Below are 19,364 nucleotides of genomic sequence, written 5' to 3'. Positions count from 1 at the left end.
GAACGCATGACTGACTAAACCAAGAAATGAAAGAGAGGAGAAAAATCTCCCAGGTGGAGGAATATCAAATAACATACACAGATATCTGGCCCTCACGAGGATAGTGTGCGGGTCCCACGGCTTTGGTGTGGGCTGTAAATCGTCACCTCTTTCCAGAGGCACAGGGGGAAGAGAGGAAGGGGGCGGCTTTATGGTGGAGACGCCTGACGGACACCACCTCAGCCAGGGCCGCATGACCCAGATCACAGGGTAAGTCAGGCCACTGGCCCGTGTCCTGGACACACGTGTGTCGTGAGAAAGGCACTTGCCCTCTCCCGTCCTCCTCGCCAAAGCCCAGTCCAACCACGAGAACAACACCAGGCCAATCCCACCCGAGTACCATCCTGCAGATCACCTGACTCTCAGCTCCCAAGGTCATCACCACCAGGAAAGCCTGAGAAGCTGCCTGACCCAGGGGAGCCACAGAGGCATCGGGACTCAGGGTCCTGTGAGGATCCGGGGGCAGAAAAAGGGCAGTGGGGGAAACTGAGGAGATGGGATAATGCATGGGCTTCAGTTAGCCCTGTTATCAGTCAGCACTGGTTCATACATTCCAACACATGCACCTTAAGATGAAAGATGAGCACAGTGGGGGAAATGGAAAATGAGTCTATGCAGTGTTTCTGGACTATCTTTGCTGGGTGTGTGCAAACCAAAATAAAGTGAGTCTTTAAAAAATAACAAAGGTTGGGACTTCCTGGTGGTCTGGTGGTTAAGGCACCTCACTTAAACTGCAAAGGGACATGGGTTAGATTTGTTGTCAGGGAACTAAGATCCTGCATTCTGCAAGGAACAGCCAAAAACCAGAGAAAAAAAAAGATAGGTTGGGACTTTCCCAGGGATCCAGTGGGTAAGACTGCACTCTCCCAATGCAGGGGGGCCTGATTTGGTCCTGATCAGGAAACTAGATCCCACAGGCGGCAAATAAGATTCCATTCGTCACAACAAAGATTCAGCCTGCCACAAATTAGACCTGGCACAGACGATTATATATATACATATATTTTTTAAAGCATAAATTTGGAAGAATATGCATTATTTTTTCCAGTTGAAATCTTTGAGGGAAAACTCACAAACTTCCTGTTTGCAGGGCTGAGACTAGAACGAGGTGACTACAGCACTAGCTTTGGTTGCAGACTGTGGGGAGGCACCAAAGTTCGATTATGTTCATGCCCATTTTACAGGGATGGAAACTAAGGCTGGGCTGAAAACACTTGCTCAGGTCTGGCAGGGAGGCAGGGCTGAGCACATGCAGTCTTGACCCCTATCTGAAATCATGGTCCTGAGCTGACCCTAAAGTTCACAGGTCAGCCCAGTGGAGCTCCGATACTGGTTTTGCCATGGGCTCTGTCTTTGTACCTGGAGTGGGGCCCGGGGGGGCCCTCGTCAGGGGACACACAGGCTCCATGTCAGTCTGCACAGCAAGGCCATCCCCGATTCCTGGGTCATTTGGCTGCTGAATGGCTTTAATGGAGGTGAGGGTGGGGAGAGGAAATTGTCCCTGTGCAGTCACTCGGTGGTGTCCCTCGCTTTGCAACCCCATGGACTGCAGCTTGCCAGGCTCCTCTGTCTTCCACTATCTCCCAGAGTTTGCTCAAATTCATGTCCACTGGGTCGGTGACGCTATCAAACCAATTCATCCTCTGCTGCCGCCTTCTCCCCTTGCCTTCAGTCTTTCTCGGCATCAGGGTCTTTTCCAGTGAGTTGGCTCTTCCCGTCAGGTGGCCAAAGTATTGGAGCTTCAGCATCAGTCCTTCCAGTGAATATTCAGGGTTGGTTTCCTCTAGGATTGACTGGTTTGATCTCCTTGCTGTCCAAAGATCTCTCAAGAGTCTTCTCCGGCACCTCAGTTGGAAAGCATTGATTCTGCAGCGCTCTACCTTCTTTATGGCCCAACTCTCCCATCCACACATGACTACTGAAAGACCATAGCGGTAGATACATGGAATTCTGCTGGAAACGTGATGTGTCTGCTTTTTAATATCCTGTCTAGGTTTGTCAGAGCTTTTCTTCCAAGGAGCAAGTGTCTTTTAATTTCATGGCTGTAGTACCCATCCCCAGTGACTTTGGAAACCAAGAAAATAAAATGTCACAGTTTCTGCTTTTTCTGATTTTATTTTCCATGAAGTGACGGGACCAGATGCCTTGATTGTAGTTTGTTGCTTGCTGTATTTCAAGCCAGGTTTTTCATTCTCCTCTTTCACTTCATCAAGAGGCTCTTTAGTTCATCTCCCCTTTCTGCATTAGAGTGGTGTACTCTGCACGTCTGAAGCTGTTGATATCTCTCTTGGCAGTCTTGATTCCAGCTTGCCATTCATCCGGGCCAGCATTTCACATGTTGTACTCTGCATGAAGTGAAATACGCAGCGTGACAATATAAAGCCATGTCTCACTCCTTTCTCAATTTGGAGCCAGTCAGTTGTTCCAGGTCCAATTCTAAATTTCCTCGTGAACCATATATGGGTTACTCAGGAAACAGATAAGGTGGTCGGGCACTCACATCTCTTTCAGAATGTTCCACAGTTTTCTGTGATCCACACAGTCAAAGCCTTTAGCAGAGTCAATGAAGCAAAATTAGATTTTTTTCTGGAACTCCCTTGCTTTCTTCACAATCCAAAAATGTTGGCAATTTGACCTCTGGTTCCTCTGCCTGTTTGAAACCCACCTCAGACAATGGATGTTCTTGGTTCATGTACTGCTAAAGCCTAGCCTGAAGGATTTTGAGCAAACCTTGCTAGCGTGTGAAATGAGCACAATTATATGGTAGTTGGAACCTTCTTTGGCATTGCCTTTCTTGAAATTGGAGTGAAAACGGACCTCTTCCGGATCTGAGTTTTCCAAATCTGCTGACATCTTGAGAGCAGCACTTTCATGGTCTAGTGGTTTTCCCCTACTTCCTTTAATTTAAGCCTGAATTTGACCAGAAGGAGTCATGATCTCAGCCACAGTCAGCTCCAGGTCTTATTTTTGCTCACTGTATAGAGCTTCTCCATCTTTAGGGGCAAAGAACATAATCTGATTTCAGATAGACTATCTGGTGACGTCCACGTGCAGAGTCAGCTCTTGAGTTGTTGGAAGCAGGTCTTTGCTGTGAGCAGCGTAACCAGGCAGAGGGTTGTCATCCTGAACACCAGGATCCCTGGCTTTGGCCCCACGTAGCCTCAGCTCTAGCTGACCACAAACCCTGCAAATGGCTGAGCCAACAGAATCTGGGTAGCGGTCGGGCTGTGCTGAAAGAAGCCGCAGGACAAGTGCACAGCTGCCTTCTAGAAGTCACTTCCTGCAACAGGAAATGTCTATCAGGCCAGTCCCCAGTAGGATGATCTGGATCCCTTGATCCTTTGGAAGGGAGATCAGTGCGGCCTGAGTTCCCCGGAATGTCAGTCCAGGGTCCCAGCCCCTTTGGAGGTCTCTCCCTAGACACCCTCCACCCAGGTCCTTTGGGTTCTGAGTGTCCCAAATGGATCTGATCTTCTTTCCTAGAGATGTACTCCTCACTCTTGGGCCTGATTTCCACATTTCCCCCCAGTCCATCTGCCCTGAGTCACACGCCCAGACACCTGGGCACTGAGTGCCTCCTGAATGCAAAGCGCTTTACTCAGAACTCCTCATTGCCCCTCCTGACGAGGCCGCTCCTGTGATGGTCCCACGTTGCAGTCGAGGAAACCGAGCTTCCGTTACTGAGGTCCATGTCCCTGACACACAGTGAAGACAGATACACAGAAATTGTGGAGTTTGTAGCAGAGAAAGGTTCATTGCAGGGCCCTGCAAGGAGGCAAGTTGCTTATGCCCCCAGAGAATCCTGACCCCTCCAGAGGTTTCTGAAAAGCATTCTCAAGGCCCAGGGGAGGGGCGAGTGGACCCAGGGGAGGGGACAATTCTCTGAGTGACTGATGGTGAGGTCACAGGGGTTAACACTATCAATCCTTTTCCACCAGTAGGTCTGGGGGCTACATGTCATGATCATCATGTGGTCAACATCTTCCATCTGGTGTGAGTGGCTTGGGTAGCAGGAAAGGGGGTGGCATTTTCACACCTGTGAAAACACCTCAGGAACGGGTATTAGATACTATCTCCATACTTCATAAAGGAGCTAAAACAGAAGATATGGGGGAGGAGTCTGCCCTGGAAGGCCGCTTAGGGTCATGTTCAGTTACAGTTCAGAGGGTTTATGTGGAGTCTGGGGGTGGAAGAGACAGATGCTGGCAGAAAGGGCAGGTTCCTGCCTGGAGCCAGGACAGGGGCCTGGGTGTCTGTCTGTTGTCTGGTGCGTCCCCTGGTGGCCATGTAGGACCACTGCAGTCTGAGTAGTGTTGGGAGGTCCAGCGCTTCTCTCCCCTCCCTGCAGGCTCCGGTCGGTCCTCTGACACCCTCCTGATGGTCCGCTCGGCAGGGGACAGAGACGCTAAGTGAACCCCTCAAGGTCACCAGGAGATCCCTGAATTCTAAACCCAGTCGCCACAGTCAGAAACAACACCGCCCCAGTCACCACTCACGCCTCAGCTTTCATTTCTCCCAGCCGGGGACTTGGGCCCCCAAAAAAGCCCTCTGCCTCTTCCCTTTGTGATACAGACGAACACAGAGCTGGCGTGCACCGGCTGCTCAGTCACTGCGACGGTCACGCTCAGAAACATGTAGGAGAAGGGCAAGGACCTGACATGGGGTGTCCCAGGAGCCCCACTCCCCTCTCACAGGATCGTACTGGCCAGCAGACAACCCAGAAAGTCCAAGGCCAGAATTTGGCAAAAGAAACCCGCCCGTTTTCTTCCCAGAACAAGGAAATCGAAACCGAAACCGAACCCGAAAGCCTGGGCTTCCCCTGGCTGTACGGGCTCCCTTCAAGAGTCTCCAAGTCACTCCAGGCCTCCTGGAGCTTCTCATTGGTCGCCACCGCTATTATGCTAATCAGGGGGCAGTCCTAGCCCATACAGGTTCCAGCAGTTGAATTTGGCGCTACTTCTATTCACTGCAGACCAGTGCCCATGGAGACCGAGATGGACGTGAGTGAGTTCCTGATGCCCATAGACGAAGAAGAGGACTCGAGGGAGTCAGCGCTGCGTGGCCGCAAGCTGCCGCTGGGGCTGGGGCTCCTGCTGCTGCTGGCGGTGGTGGGGCTGCTTGTGCCCCTCATCTACTTCGCTGTCAGGGCCAACAGCAAGGCCTGCGTGGACGGCCTCCAAGCACAGAAGGAGTGTCAGGAGCTCAACAAACACCTGCAGCGCCAGCTAAACCAGCCCCAGGAAGTCTTACATGAGAAGGAAGCCGAAGCTGCCACGTGCAAACAGACTGTGGTAAGCCGTTGAGCCCCTCGAGAGAGCCCCAGCCTTGGAGGTCTCTCCCAGGGTCTTGGTGGAGATCGAGATAGACCTGGAAACTGCGTCCTTTTTATCACCACCAAGGTTTGGGAACCTCCAAAGTCTCTCTGGGGTGCTGATGTATGTTGGCGGGTGAGAAGCCTTATAACTCCAATTCTGTGCATCAGTATCCCTTTAGGGTATGAAGGATCTCTAAACTCTGGCGCTTGAATGGGGGGACCTAGAAATGCCCCTTGGGCCAATCTTGGGGAGCAGAAATCCCCTCTAGGGGCTGGGAACAGGACCTCCTCAGCTCTTTGCACTGCATCCTGAGAACCTTTGAAAATTTCACTGATGTTCTAATATGGAGGAGCTTGAAACTCTCATGGACATCTAACTTAGGCTTTGAAATCATCACTCTCACTTCCCACTCCCAGCCCCTTGTTTCTGGTTATAGAAGGAACTCTTAACCTTATTGGGCTATAGCCCAGGGCACCTAGAAACTTCTCCTAGAGTCTGGGCATGGGGAACCTCCACATTTTCTTCTGGGGGGCCTTCAAAACTCCCATTTAGAGGATCACACTCTTACGGGGGTCCTGGGGAAGGTGGGAGCTTGTGCCCATTCTTCAAGGTAGAAGACTGAGGGTCAGGAGGAGGGCTGGCTGGGAAATGAAGGGTGTGTGCATCTGAGTGCCTCTGACCCCAGGGCTCAGTGAGGGGTCCAGCACCCAGGCTCAGGACTCCAGGTTCTGACCCTCCCCTCTGACCCAGGCGACCCTGAAGGACTCTCTGAAGAAGGAGCAGGCACGAGTGGACGAGCTTCAGGGTGAGAAAAGCAGATGACCAGGGTTCCACCGAGGGGCTAGGGGGGTAGCGACAGGCCAGGTGTTGAGAGCCCGGAGGGAGGGTCCCAGGGTTGTGATCAGGCGAGAGGAAGGGGGGCCAGATTCCATTTGGGGTGGGGGAGCCGGGAGCCGGGTTTCCCAGCTGGGGATGAATGAACACCGCGCCAAGTCACGTGACGTCCCGGCTGGGTGTCAGGTGCTTTAGCGAGATCACTGTGTGGACGAGGCCCCTGAATCTGTACCCCATCCCTCAAACAGGAGAGTTGGCGAACTTGAACCAACAAGTGGATGACCTTTCCGAGAAATTAAGGTGCGAGACCACGCCCCGGGACGCCCCTTTCACTCCACCCCTCGACTCCCGAGTCCCCTCGGCTCAGAAAAACCCGATGCTAGGGGACTAAGTTAAGCCCCAGCCTCGTCCCATCTGTCACACAGCCCTGGGGTGGCCGCTGCTCACTCTCCTGCCCAGCGACTTGGGGGAGGAGTGGAGATTCTTAAAGGCACAGCGCAGATCTCCTGGAGCCCAGGAAGCCGCAGCCTGAGTGCCCCGATTTCTATTCCAGAAGAAAGAGTGAAGACTCAGCGAAGGATTACGCCTCCAGCTTCTTCGACGTGTTCCTCTCCTTTTTCGGGGGTGTGGTGACGACTCGGGTTGTGTCCATCACCCGCAAGTGTCTGAAGAAATGAGGTCCCAGAAGGCCGGCAGGTACGAAGGGGGCGTCTAGAGGGAGAAGAAAGCTCGGAGGGGCCGGGAGCTGGGGCTGGATCCGGGTCTGGGGAGGTGGCCTGCCTGCGAAGGTCTGGGCACCGGGGAGTGGAATCTGGAGGCGGAGGGAGGGTTGAGTGAGTTGGGAAGGGCCCTAGAGTCTGGTGGGGCTGGGGGCGGAGCCAGGATCCCTCTGCCTCTGACTCCCTCTGGTGATGTCTTTTAGGCCGCAACCAGGACTGGACGGACTCCAGCTCCAATTCCCGGTTTGAGGCTTCTGGTCCTGGCCAGTCGGGACACGACCACATGGCAACACCGTCGGAGGGAGGATGGGGTAGCCTAAGGGGCCCAGGGCAGGGCAGTCCTGTAAGAGTGGGCAGTAGCAGCCCTGGTCCAAGGCCGCCTAGAGCCAGGGATGGCACGCGAGTCGGGTTGCGGCACCTCCATCTTGCTGACACTGCTCTGAGAAAGTCACTTTCTTCTTGGGTCTTTGGACTCAAAATGGAAGCATTCCGTTTGGGGGGAAAACTGGACTCTCGAGTGTTTGGAACGTTCCTGGGGCACCTCCCATAGCATCTGAGGCCTGCCCTGCAGACGAAGGTGGACATCCACTGACGTCCACAGCCAGCCTTCCGTGCTCTAGAATGTTCCTCAGTACCGCTGGGGTTCCAGCAGGCACTGTCCCCCTGCATCCCCAGCCCTCTTCTCTGCTGGCAGCATCGAAGGACCCTCGTCCGGGCTCCCTGCCTGCAGTTTTCTCCTCTCATCTCCTGGCTTCTCTCATCTCATTAGCGCTTCATCTTCGGATGACACTGCTTCCACGAGGAAACCGAGGCTGAGACGAGGGACACTCTGTCCTGGCTCCCAGTCCCTTCCGGCAGAAAGTGCAGGGCTGGGACTCACACTTGGATGAGCAGACTCGGGGCAGATCTGTGTCACCTGACCCTGCCACCTCCATCCCCCAAGCTCCTATTCATCCTACAGTACCCAGCCCTGGAAGCCCCTCCCCAGAGATTCCTCTGCTTCTCAAAATGAAGTCCTCGAAGAGTTCTCTGATGTCTTAGTGGTTAGGATTCCAGGCTCCCAAGGCCTGGGTTCAGTCCCTGGTCTAGACACTAATATCCCATCACCGGGAGAGATGAGCAATAAAAAGGAAAGAAAGCTCTCCCTGTGTGTGCTCCCTGCTCCTAAAATGGAGTTTGATGGTGGCCTTCCTTAACAGAGCCCCTTATAAGCATATGGTTTCTACGTGACTACAAAGAATGTTCCCGAATGCTTTAGTGGAAGGAAGCTTGTAGAAAATAAGAAAGAGCCAAAGTGGGAACTGTTTGAGTGACAAAATAAATATCATCAGGTGTAAAATAAATATCATCAGGTGTGAAATAACTGTCCATGAGTTGACAGGAATATGAAGACATGACTGACTAAAATAATAAATGAAAGAGAGGAGAAAAATCTCCAAGGTGGAGGAATATCAAATAACATACGCAGATATCCGGCCCTCAAGAGGATGGTGTGCGGGTCCCATGGCTTTGGTGTGGGCTGTAAATCATCACCTCTTTCCAGAGGCACAGGGGGAAGAGAGGAAGGGGGCGGCTTTATGGTGGAGACGCCTGACGAACACCACCTCAGCCAGGGCCGCATGACCCAGATCACAGAGTGAGTCAGGCCGCTGGCCCGTGTCCTGGACACACGTGTGTCGTGAGAAAGGCACTTGCCCTTCCCCGTCCTTCTCGCCAAAGCCCAGTCCAGCCACGAGAACAACACCAGGCCTATCCCTCCCGAGGACCACCCTGCAGATCACCTGACTCTCAGCTCCCAAGGTCATCACCACCAGGAAAGCCTGAGAAGCTGCCTGACCCATGGGAGCCACAGAGGCATCAGGACTCAGGGTCCTGTGAGGATCCGGGGGCAGAAAAAGGGCAGTGGGGGAAACTGAGGAGATGGGATAATGCATGGGCTTCAGTTAACCCTGTTATCCGTCAGCACTGGTTCATACATTCCAACACATGCACCTTAAGATGAAAGATGAGCACAGTGGGGGAAATGGAAAATGAGTCTATGCAGTGTTTCTGGACTATCTTTGCTGGGTGTGTGCAAACCAAAATAAAGGGAGTCTTTAAAAAACAACAAACGTTCAGACTTCCCTGGTGGTCTGGTGGTTAAGGCACCTCACTTAAACTGCAGGGTACATGGGTTAGATCTGTTGTTAGGGAACTAAGTTACCGCATTCTGCAAGGCACAGCCAAAAAACAGAAGAAATAAAAAAAAGATAGATTGGGACTTTCCCAGGGATCCAGTGGGTAAGACTGCACTCTCCCAATGCATGGGGGCCTGATTGGCTCTGATCAGGAAACTAGATCCCACAGGCAGCAAATAAGATTCCATGCGTCACAACAAAGATTCAGCCTACCACGAATAAGACCTGGCACAATTATATATATACATTTTTTAAAGCATAAATTTGGAAGAATATGCATTACTTTTTCCCATTGAAATCTTAGAGGGAAAACTCACAAACTTCCTGTTTGCAGGGCTGAGACTAGAACGAGGTGACTACAGCACTAGCTTTGGTTGCAGAATGTGGGGAGGCACCAAAGTTCTATTATGTTCATGCCATTTTACAGCAATGGCAACTAAGGCTGGGCTGAAATCACTTGCCCAGGTCTGGCTGGGAGGCAGGGCTGAGCACATGCAATCTTGACCCCTATCTGAAATCATGGTCCTGAGCTGACCCTAAAGTTCACAGGTCAGCCCAGTGGAGCTCCGATACGGGTTTTGCCACGGGCCCTGTGTTTGCAGCTGGAGTCCAGCCCGGGGGGGAGGCCCTCGTCAGGGGACACACAGGCTCCATGTCAGTCTCCCCAGCAAGGCCATCCCCGATTCCTGGGTCATTTGTCTGCTGCGTGGCTTTAATGGAGTTTGGGGGGTGGGGTGAGGAAATTGTCCTTGTGCGACCACTCGGTGGTGACCCTCACTTTGCAACCCCATGGAATGCAGCTTGCCAGGCTCCTCTGTCTTCCATTATCTCCCAGTGTTTGCTCAAATTCATGTCCACTGATTTGGTGATGCTATCAAACCAACTCATCCTCTGCTGCCACCTTCTCCCCTTGCCTTCAGTCCTTCTCAGCATCAGGGTCTTTTGCAGTGAGTTGGCTCTTCCCATCAGGTGGCCAAAGTATTGGAGCTTCAGCATCAGTCCTTCCAATGAATATTCAGGGTTGGTTTCCTTTAGGATTGACTGGTTTGATCTCCTTGCTGTCCAAGGTTCTCTCAAGAGTCTTCTCCGGCACCTCAGTTGGAAAGCATTGATTCTGCAGCGCTCTACCTTCTTTATGGCCCAACTCTCCCATCCACACATGACTACTGAAAGACCATAGCGGTAAATACATGGAACTCTGTTGGAAATGTGATGTGTCTGCTTTTTAATATCCTGCCTAGGTTTGTCAGAGCTTTTCTTCCAAGGAGCAAGTGTCTTTTAATTTCATGGCTGTAGTACCCATCCCCAGTGAATTTGGAAACCAAGAAAATAAAATGTCACAGTTTCTGCTTTTTCTGATTTTATTTTCCATGAAGTGACGGGACCAGATGCCTTGATTGTAGGTTGTTGCTTGCTGTATTTCAAGCCAGGTTTTTCATTCTCCTCTTTCACTTCATCAAGAGGCTCTTTAGTTCATCTCCCCTTTCTGCATTAGAATGGTGTCCTCTGCATATCTGAAGCTGTTGATATTTCTCTTGGCAGTCTTGATTCCAGCTTGCCATTCATCCAGGCCAGCATTTCACATGTTGTATTCTGCATAAAGTGAAATACGCAGCATGATAATATAAAGCCATGTTTCACTCCTTTCTCAATTTGGAGCCAGTCAGTTGTTCCAGGCCCAATTCTTAGTTTGCTCTGTGACCCGTATATGGGTTTCTCAGGAGACAGATAAGGTGGTCGGGCACTCTCTTCTCTTTCAGAATGTTCCACAGTTCTCTGTGATCCACACAATCAAAGCCTTTAGCAGAGTCAATGAAGCAAAAGTAGATTTTTTTTCTAGAACTCCTTTGCTTTCTTCACAATCCAAAAATGTTGGCAATTTGACCTCTGGTTCCTCTGCCTGTTTGAAACCCACCTCAGACAATGGATGTTCTTGGTTCATGTACTGCTAAAGCCTAGCCTGAAGGATTTTGAGCAAACCTTGCTAGCGTGTGAAATGAGCACAATTATATGGTAGTTGGAACCTTCTTTGGCATTGCCTTTCTTGAGATTGGAGTGAAAACGGACCTCTTCCGGATCTGAGTTTTCCAAATCTGCTGACATCGTGAGAGCAGCACTTTCACAGCTTCATCTTTCAGGATTTGAAATAGCTCAGCTGGAACTCCATCACCTCCACTCGGTTTGTTTATAGCAATGCTTCCTAAGGCCCACTTAACTTCACACTCCAGGATGTTTGGCTCTAGGGGAGTGACCGCAGCATTACGGCTGTCTAGGTCACAAAGACCTTTCTTATATAGTGTTTCTGTGTATTCTTGCCGCCTTTTCTTAATTATTTCTGTTTCTCCTTGCTCCTCACTGCATCTGTCCCTTATTGCGCTCGTCTTCTCGTGAAATGTTCCCATTTTATCTCCAGTTTTTTGGAGGAACTCTCTAGTCTTTCCATTCTACTGTTTTTCTCCATTTCTTTGCATTGTCCCTTGAAAAAGGCCTTCTTCTGTCTCTTTGCTCTTCTCTGAAACTCTGCCTTCCGTTGGGTTTACCTTTCCCTTTTCCCTTGCCTTTCACTTTTCTTCTTTCCTCAACTGTTTGTCAGGCCTCATCGGACAACCCTGGTGGCTCAGACAGTAAAAATCCGCCTGGAATCCAGGGGACCTGGGTTAGATCCCTGGGTTGTAAAGATCCCCTGGAGGAGGGCATGGCAACCTGCCGGGAGCCAGCACAGGAGATCCCACCCATGACAAGGTCATGCGGAGAGGCCTGATGGGCAAGGCGAGTCAGGTCTCGAGGGGTCCTCTGTCTCAGCCTGTATTGCGAAACCAAAATCTGTCCGTTTACTCTCTGCTATACTATACTCTTCGGACATTATCACCTTTTCTCTGGAAAGAGTCAATTCAGAGCTCCAGTTAACAGTCTCCTGCATATAAAAAGAATGTCTCCGTTTAAACAAACCCCTTTGATGGCTTTCTAACTTATCTGACAGGTCTGCCTGGACTTTACAACTTGTGGATTGTTTACAGCCCCCAACCATGACAGGCACGAAGCTTAAAACATCTTAAAGATATAGAGCCTTTTAGAGTTAAGAATTAGTTTGGTGAAGAGTTTGTTGAGTTAATGTTTGCTGCCAGGCCTCCATATCCTTTATCTTTCAGGCACCTGGGAGGATATTAATCAATGTAATCGGGATGCAGAAATAGGAATATAGTAGTTTTGATGTTAGCAATACTAGACGTTTGAGTTAATGAATTTTCTCTTTGTTATAAATCACTGTACTCTTTTTTCTTGTTATAAATTGTTGTATCCTTGCTATGTAAGAATGTAACTTTATTTACAGCTTTCAGAGAGTGGCACCAGACTTTGGGAAGAACAACACTATTACCCTTATCAGAAAAGGGCCATAAAATGTTGATTGGCCTTCTGGCCGAAGATGATGTAAATCACCTAAGACTTATATCTACAACTAGGTATGCAGAGAGAAAGCCTGGTCTCGATAAGAGTCAGGGCTGCTGACACTATATAATTTTGTATTATCCATTAATCTCTATATACAACCAAAAAGTATAAAAAGCTTTTTGAACAATAAAGGATGGACCAGTTTTTCTAACCAGCTTCTCGAACTGGTTTCTTGGAAATCTGGCTCCCCGTGGGTCGAGTCTCTCTCTCTCTCTCTCTCTTTCTCCCTCTCCCACCTCCTTTTCAGGCTGAATTCCCATCTGGGGCATGGAGGCTCTCCGAGTCTACTTACTTGCCCTGGCTTTTAGGATCCACGCGAGAGGGAGCCTAAGGTGGGGCACCCTCCGCTATTCAACTGGGCGCTGGTGGCCTAATGTAGACGGCGCAAGTTCCTTGTCTTGGAACTTTATTAGTTTTCCACGTAAACCAAGTTATTCAACCTCTTTTCTCCACTAAATTTCCTACTACACTATTCTTTCCTAATCTCTCTTTTACATTTCTACATAAGTAAGTTTTTCCTCACCACGCTTCGAATTACCCTAGATCCACCGGGGCTGGACCCCGGCAGCAACCCACTCCAGTATTCTTGCCTGGAGAATCCCCATGGACAGAGCAGCCTGGTAGGCTACAGTCCATGGGGTGGCAAAGAGTAGGACACCACTGAGTCACTAAGCACAGCCAGCCATTTTGCCTTCAGGTACTTTTTTGGCTTTGGAACGATTTTGGTCACTGACCCCTGTGTGGTGTTATAAACCTCCCTCCATAGTTCTTCAGGCACTCTGCCTACCAGATCCAATCCTTTGACTGTATCAGACACCTCCACTGTAAGGGATTGGATTTAGGTCATACCCTAATGGTCTAGTGGTTTCCCACTACTTCCTTTAACTTAAGCCTGAATTTGGCCAGAAGGAGTCATGATCTCAGCCACTGTCAGCTCCAGGTCTTATTTTTGCTCACTGTATAGAGCTTCTCCATCTTTGGGGGCAAAGAACATAATCTGATTTCAGATAGACTATCTGGTGACGTCCACGTGTAGAGTCAGCTCTTGAGTTGTTGGAAGCAGGTCTTTGCTGTGAGCAGCGTAACCAGGCAGAGGGGTGTCATCCTGAACACCAGGATCCCTGGCTTTGGCCCCACGTAGCCTCTGCTCCAGCTGACCGCAAACCCTGCAAATGGCTGAGCCAGCAGAATCTGGGTAGTGGTCGGGCTGTGCTGAAAGAAGCCGCAGGACAAGTGCACAGCTGCCTTCTAGAAGTCACTCCCTGCAACAGGAAGTGTCTATCAGGCCAGTCCCCAGTAGGAAGATCTGGTTCCCTTGATCCTTTGGAAGGGAGATCAGTGCAGCCTGAGTTCCCTGGAATGTCAGTCCAGGGTCCCAGCCTCTTTGGAGGTCTCTCCCTAGACACCCTCCACCCAGGTCCTTTGGGTTCTGAGTGTCACAAATGGACCTGATCTTCTTTCCTCAAAATGTACTCCTCACTCCTGGGTCTGACTTCCACATTTCCCCCCAGTCCGTCTGCCCTGAGTCACACGCCCAGCCACACCAGCACTGAGTGCCTCCTGGATGCAAAGCGCTTTACTCAGAACTCCTCATTGCCCCTCCTGACGAGGTCGCTCCTGTGATGGCCCCACGTTACAGACGAGGAAACCGAGCTTCCGTTAACTGAAGTCCGTGTCCCCGACACACAGTGAAGACAGATACACAGAAATTGTGGAGTTTGTAGCAGAGAAAGGTTCATTGCAGGGCCCTGCAAGGAGGCAAGTCGCTTATGCCCCCAGAGAATCCTGACCCCTCCAGAGGTTTCTGAAAAGCATTCTCAAGGCCCAGGGGAGGGGCGAGTGGACCCAGGGAAGGGGACGATTCTCTGAGTGACAGATGGTGAGGTCACAGGGGTTAACATTATCAATCCTTTTCCACCAGTAGGTCTGGGGGCTACATGTCATGATCATCATGTGGCTAACATCTTCCATCTGGTGTGAGTGGCTTGGGTAGCAGGAAGGGGGGTGGCATTTTCACACCTGTGAAAACACCTCAGGAAGGTGTATTAGATACTATCTCCATACTTCATAAAGGAGCTAAAACAGAAGATATGGGGGAGGAGTCTGCCCTGGAGGCCGCTTATGGTCATGTTCAGTTGCAGTTCAGAGGGTTTATGTGGAGTCCCGTGGTGGTAGAGACCCATGCTGGCAGAAAGGGCAAGTTCCTGCCTGGAGCCAGGACAGGGGCCTGGGTGTCTGTCTGTTGTCTGGTGCGTCCCCTGGTGGCCATGTAGGACCACTGCAGTCTGAGTAGTGTTGGGAGGTCCACCGCTTCTCTCCCCTCCCTGCAGGCTCTGGTCGGTCCTCTGACACCCTCCATGCCTCCTAGTCCGCTCGGCAGGGGACACAGACGCTAAGTGAACCCCTCAAGGTTACCAGGAGATTCCTGAATTCTACACCCGGTCTCCTCAGTCAGACACAATCATGCCTCCAGTCACCACTCGCGTCTCAGGTTTCATTTCTCCCAGCTGGAGACTTGCAGCCCCAAAAATGCCCTCTGCGTCTTCCGCTTGTGGTAGAGACGAACACAGAGCTGGCGTGCACCGGCTGCTCAGTAACTGCGATGGTCACGCTCAGAAACATGTAGGAGAAGGGCAAGGACCTGACATGGGGTGTCCCAGGAGCCCCACTCCCCTCTCATAGGAACTCACTGGCCAGCATCCAACCCAGAAAGCCCCAAGGCCAGAATTTGGCAAAAGCAACTCATCTTTGTCTCCCCGGAAAAGGAAAAAGGAAACTGAAACCTAGAAACCTAAACCGGAAGCCTGGCTGCCCTCTGCCCGCACAGGCTCCATTCGAGTATCTCCAAGTCAGAGGATCCTCCTGGAGCTTCTCATTGGTCAGCACCGCTATCATGCTAATCAGGGGGCAGTCCTAGCCCATAGGGGTTCCAGGGACCTCCTATATATAACTCGTGTTGGAACTTCCCTAAGGGCAGTTCCCTTATGGTACCCACTTTTTAATCACTGTAGCCGAGTACCCATGATGGACAAATTGGAAGGATCTATGCTGACTCGCCACAAGCTACCCCTGTGGCTGGGGCTCCTGCTGCTCCTGGCGGTGGTGGGGCTGCTTGTGCCCCTCATCTACTTCGCTGTCAGGGCCAACAGCAAGGCCTGCGTGGACGGCCTCCAAGCACAGAAGGAGTGTCAGGAGCACAACCGACACCTGCAGCGCCAGCTAGACCAGGCCTCAGGTGAGAAGGAAGCCGAAGCTGCCACCTGCAACCGTTCTGTGGTAAGCCACTGCACCCCCTAGACAGGCCGGGTACTTGAGAGGCTCTCCCAGGGTCTTTGTGGAGATCCAGAGGGACCTTGAGACTGCCCCCTGCATGTCTCCACTAGGCTTTGGGGACCTCTCACTCTCCCTGAGGTGCTGCTCTGGGGAGCCTTAAAACTCCCATTATGGGTGCCAGTATCCCAGTAGGGTATAAAAGCTCTCTAAACTCTGGCACTTGAATGGGGGGACCTAGAAACTCCCCTTGGGCCAATCTTGGAGAGCAGAAATCCTCTCTAGGGACTGGGAAGAGGACCTCCCCAGCTCCTTCCACTGCATCCTGAGAGCATTTGAAATTTTCACTTCTGTTCTAACATGGAGGACCTTGAGACTCTCAGGGACATCTAAGTTGGGCTCTGAAATCTTCCCCTACCCGCACTCGCCCCATTTTCTGGTTTTAGGAGGACCTCTTAATGTTATTTAGCGACTTCCCTGGTGATCCAGTGACTTTGTGCCCCCAATGCAGGGGACGCAGGTGTGATCCCTGGTCATGGACCTACATCCCTTGCAGCAATTAAAGATGCAACAAAATGCAAAATTAGCATGTTGCATGTTAATGACCCCCCAGGTGGGGGTCAGCATGTTGCAACTAATACTCAGCCCAACCAAATAAAACATTTTTTTCAAATAAATGTTAAAAAATTTTTTTTGTGCAATACCCCCAGTGGATCTGGAAACTTCGTCTAGGGCACAGGAAACCTCCAAATTCTCTCGCGGGGTGGAGGCCTCAAAACTCCCACTTTTGAGGATCACACTGTTATGGGTGGCCAGGGGAGGGTGGGAGGTTGTGCCCTTTCTTCACGGTGGGAGGCTGAGTTGCAGGGAGAGGGTTGGCAGGGAAATGAATGGGGTGTGGATTTGAGCTCCTCTGATTCCAGGGCCTAGGGTGGCGTCCAGCGCCCAGGGACAGGAGTCCATGTTCTGACCCTCCTCTCTGACCCAGGTGACCCTGAGGGAGTCTCTGAAGAAGGAGCAGGCCCAGGTGGCAAAGTTTCAGGGTGAGAAAAACACAGCCAGGGTTCTGCAGTGGGGGGCGGTGGGGGTCAGGTGTTGAAAAGAAGTAAGGAGGGAGGGTCCCAGGGCTGGGGTCCGGAGACAGGGAGGGGTGGAGCTGGGGAGAAGGGGGGGGTTCTCCAGGTTTCTCAGCAGGGGCTCGATGAGGACATGAAAAGTCACGTCCTGGGTGGGAGTCCGGCGAGTGGGTGAGGTCACCGAGCCGACCTGCCCCTGATCCTGTACCCCACCCCTCAACCAGGAGAGTTGAAGATTTTGAACCAAACTCTGAAGGACGCGTTGGCCGATGTGGAGCGACTAAGGTCTGAGAGGACCCCCCGGGGCACGCCCCTTTCACCCAACTCCAGACCCCCTGGGCTCGGGGGGGAAAAAAACCTCGATGCTCAGGCGACCAAGTTTAAGTCCCAGCCTCGTCCCATCTGTCACACAGCCACTGGGGGCGGGGGGCGCTGCTCACTCTGCTCCCCAGCGATTTGTCGGGAAGGAGTGCAGATTCTTAGCGGAGAAGCCTAGAGCGGCCCGAGCGCCCGGCAGCTACCTGAGTGCCCTGATCTCTACTCCAGAAGACAGAATGAGAACTCCTCCAAAAACAACGCGTCCAGCTGCTCGAGCTTCCTATTCGTTGTGATCGCGGTCTTGGTCCTCAACGCTCCGCTGACATGAGATCCCAGAAAGCCGGCCGGTAAGGATCGGGCAGCTCCTGGGAGAAGAAAGCTCGGAGGGGCCGGGAGCTGGGCTGGGTCAGGGTCTAGGGAGGTGGCCTGTCTGTGGGGCGGAGGGCTGGACGCGGAGAAGGATCTTGGAAAGGGAGGGAGCACTCAGTGAGGAGGGAGGCCCTGTGGGGGGCGGGGCTTGGGGCGGGGCCTGTGTTCTGTCCGCCTCTGTTTTTTGTTTCTTTTTTAAATTTTTTTATTTTAATTTTTGGTTTTTGGTCGCTCTGCATGACGTGCGGAATCTTAATTCCCAGACCAGGGATCCCTGCATTGGAAGTGCAAAGGCTTTACCACCCAGGGAAGTACCTGAGTCCCTATTTTGATGTTTTTTTAGGCCACAACCTGGACTGGTCTGGCTCCCTCTCTGCTTCCCTGTGTGAGGCTCCTGACTCGGCCAGTTCTGAGGGGACCACATGGCAACGCGGTTGTGCGGGGTGGGGGGATGGGGTAACCTAGGGGGTCCAAGATGGGCCAGCTTTGGAGGGATGTCTTGCGTGAAGTAGGGGAGTTGGCCCAAGTCTGCCCTAGAGTTGGGGAAGGCTCAGGGGTGAGGCGTGGGGCACCTGCTTCTTGCTGACATGGTTTCTAGAAACTCACTTTCTTCTGGTGTCATTTGGCTCCAAAAAGTAAACACCCCTTTGCCGGGAAAAATTGTACTCTCAAGTTTTTGGAGTGTTATCATGTCACCCCCAAGCAACTGGGACCTGCCATGTTGGGCAAGGGTGGACACCCATGGACATCCAAATTCAGCCTCCATGCTCTAGAATGTTCCCTGGGATTTCTGGGGTGTGGGCAGGCATCACCCCACTGCCCCTCCCCCAGCCCTCTTCTCCTCTGAAAGTGAGAGAGAAAGTCGCTCAGTCATGTCCGACTCTTTGTGACTCCTATAGTCCCTGGAATTCTCCAGGCCAGAATACTGGAGTGGGTAGTGTTTCCCTTCTCCAGAAGATCTTCCAAACCCAAGGTTCCAAACCAGGTCTCCGGCATTGCAGGCAGATTCTTTACCACCTGAGCCACAGGGAAGCCCAGGAATACTGGAGTGGGTAGCCCGTCTCTTCTCCAGGCGATCTTCCCGACGCAGGAATTGAACCAGGGTCTCCTGCATTACAGGCGGATTCTTTACCAGCTGAGCCATCAGGGACCTACATCCTCATCAGTGCTCCCTGCCTGCAGTTTTCTGCTCTTATCTCCTGGCTGGATCTTCTGATCCAGTGGTTCCGTGAGGAAACTGTGGCTGTGATGAGGAACACTTTGTCCTGATCCCCAGTCCCTTCCAGCAGAAAGTGCAGGGCTGGGACTTAAACCTAGATGTGCAGACACGGGACAGACGTGTGTCACATCGCCCCCGCCACCTCCGTCCCCAAACTCTTATTCACCCTGCGTACCCAGCTCTCCCAGAGAGCCCCTCCCCCAGAGAGCCCCTCCCCCAGAGAGCCCCTCCCCCAGAGAGCCTCTCTGCTTCTCAAACTTGAAGGTTAGGTATGGGGAGTTCCCTGGTAGCTTAGCAGTTAGGATTCCAGGATTTCCCTGCCGTGGCCAGATTCAATCCCTGATTGGAGAACTGAGATCCTGCAAGCCACATGGCACTACCAAAAGAGAAAGAAAGAAAGAAAAACGTGGGAGGGGCTCAAAGTTGAAGGCCTCTGTCTGATAGACCATTTAACCCACTTCCTTGACCCTCCCATGGCCCCTATTTCCTTCCTCCCCTGTTATCTTCCTTCCTCCAAGTTTTCCTGGAATGCCAACTATTGTCCCGGCAACTTTTTGTGCGTAGCACTAGGGGCAGGC

At 51.8% G+C, this 19,364-nt stretch overlaps 2 protein-coding genes across 2 annotated transcripts; both read left to right on the top strand.

Moving 5' to 3' along the window:
• Window positions 4,848-9,004, top strand: LOC108636404 (bone marrow stromal antigen 2-like). The gene is made up of 5 exons (XM_018051380.1): window positions 4,848-5,330; window positions 6,105-6,159; window positions 6,437-6,488; window positions 6,742-6,884; window positions 7,111-9,004. Exons 1-4 carry the CDS (start codon window positions 5,022-5,024, stop codon window positions 6,863-6,865), a joined length of 540 nt encoding a protein of 179 aa, XP_017906869.1. The 5' UTR covers window positions 4,848-5,021; the 3' UTR covers window positions 6,866-6,884; window positions 7,111-9,004.
• On the top strand, window positions 15,344-18,239 carry BST2 (bone marrow stromal cell antigen 2). The gene is made up of 6 exons (XM_018051379.1): window positions 15,344-15,412; window positions 15,546-15,810; window positions 16,793-16,847; window positions 17,105-17,165; window positions 17,427-17,545; window positions 17,911-18,239. Exons 2-5 carry the CDS (start codon window positions 15,556-15,558, stop codon window positions 17,524-17,526), a joined length of 471 nt encoding a protein of 156 aa, XP_017906868.1. The 5' UTR covers window positions 15,344-15,412; window positions 15,546-15,555; the 3' UTR covers window positions 17,527-17,545; window positions 17,911-18,239.

The sequence above is a fragment of the Capra hircus genome, chromosome 7 (assembly GCF_001704415.2).
Source record: "Capra hircus breed San Clemente chromosome 7, ASM170441v1, whole genome shotgun sequence".
NCBI classification, from domain to species: domain Eukaryota; kingdom Metazoa; phylum Chordata; class Mammalia; order Artiodactyla; family Bovidae; genus Capra; species Capra hircus.
The sequence above is the reverse complement of the archived record's forward strand: the minus strand, read 5'-3'. Positions and strand labels throughout refer to the sequence as shown.

Coding starts and splice junctions, on each gene's coding strand:
- LOC108636404 (XM_018051380.1), top strand. CDS start 5,022: ATGGAGACCGAGATGGACGTGAGTGAGTTCCTGATGCCCATAGACGAA. Junction 6,160..6,436: donor ACGAGTGGACGAGCTTCAGG/GTGAGAAAAGCA, acceptor TCCCTCAAACAG/GAGAGTTGGCGAACTTGAAC. Junction 6,489..6,741: donor GACCTTTCCGAGAAATTAAG/GTGCGAGACCAC, acceptor TTTCTATTCCAG/AAGAAAGAGTGAAGACTCAG.
- BST2 (XM_018051379.1), top strand. CDS start 15,556: ATGATGGACAAATTGGAAGGATCTATGCTGACTCGCCACAAGCTACCC. Junction 15,811..16,792: donor CCACCTGCAACCGTTCTGTG/GTAAGCCACTGC, acceptor TCTCTGACCCAG/GTGACCCTGAGGGAGTCTCT. Junction 16,848..17,104: donor CCAGGTGGCAAAGTTTCAGG/GTGAGAAAAACA, acceptor CCCCTCAACCAG/GAGAGTTGAAGATTTTGAAC.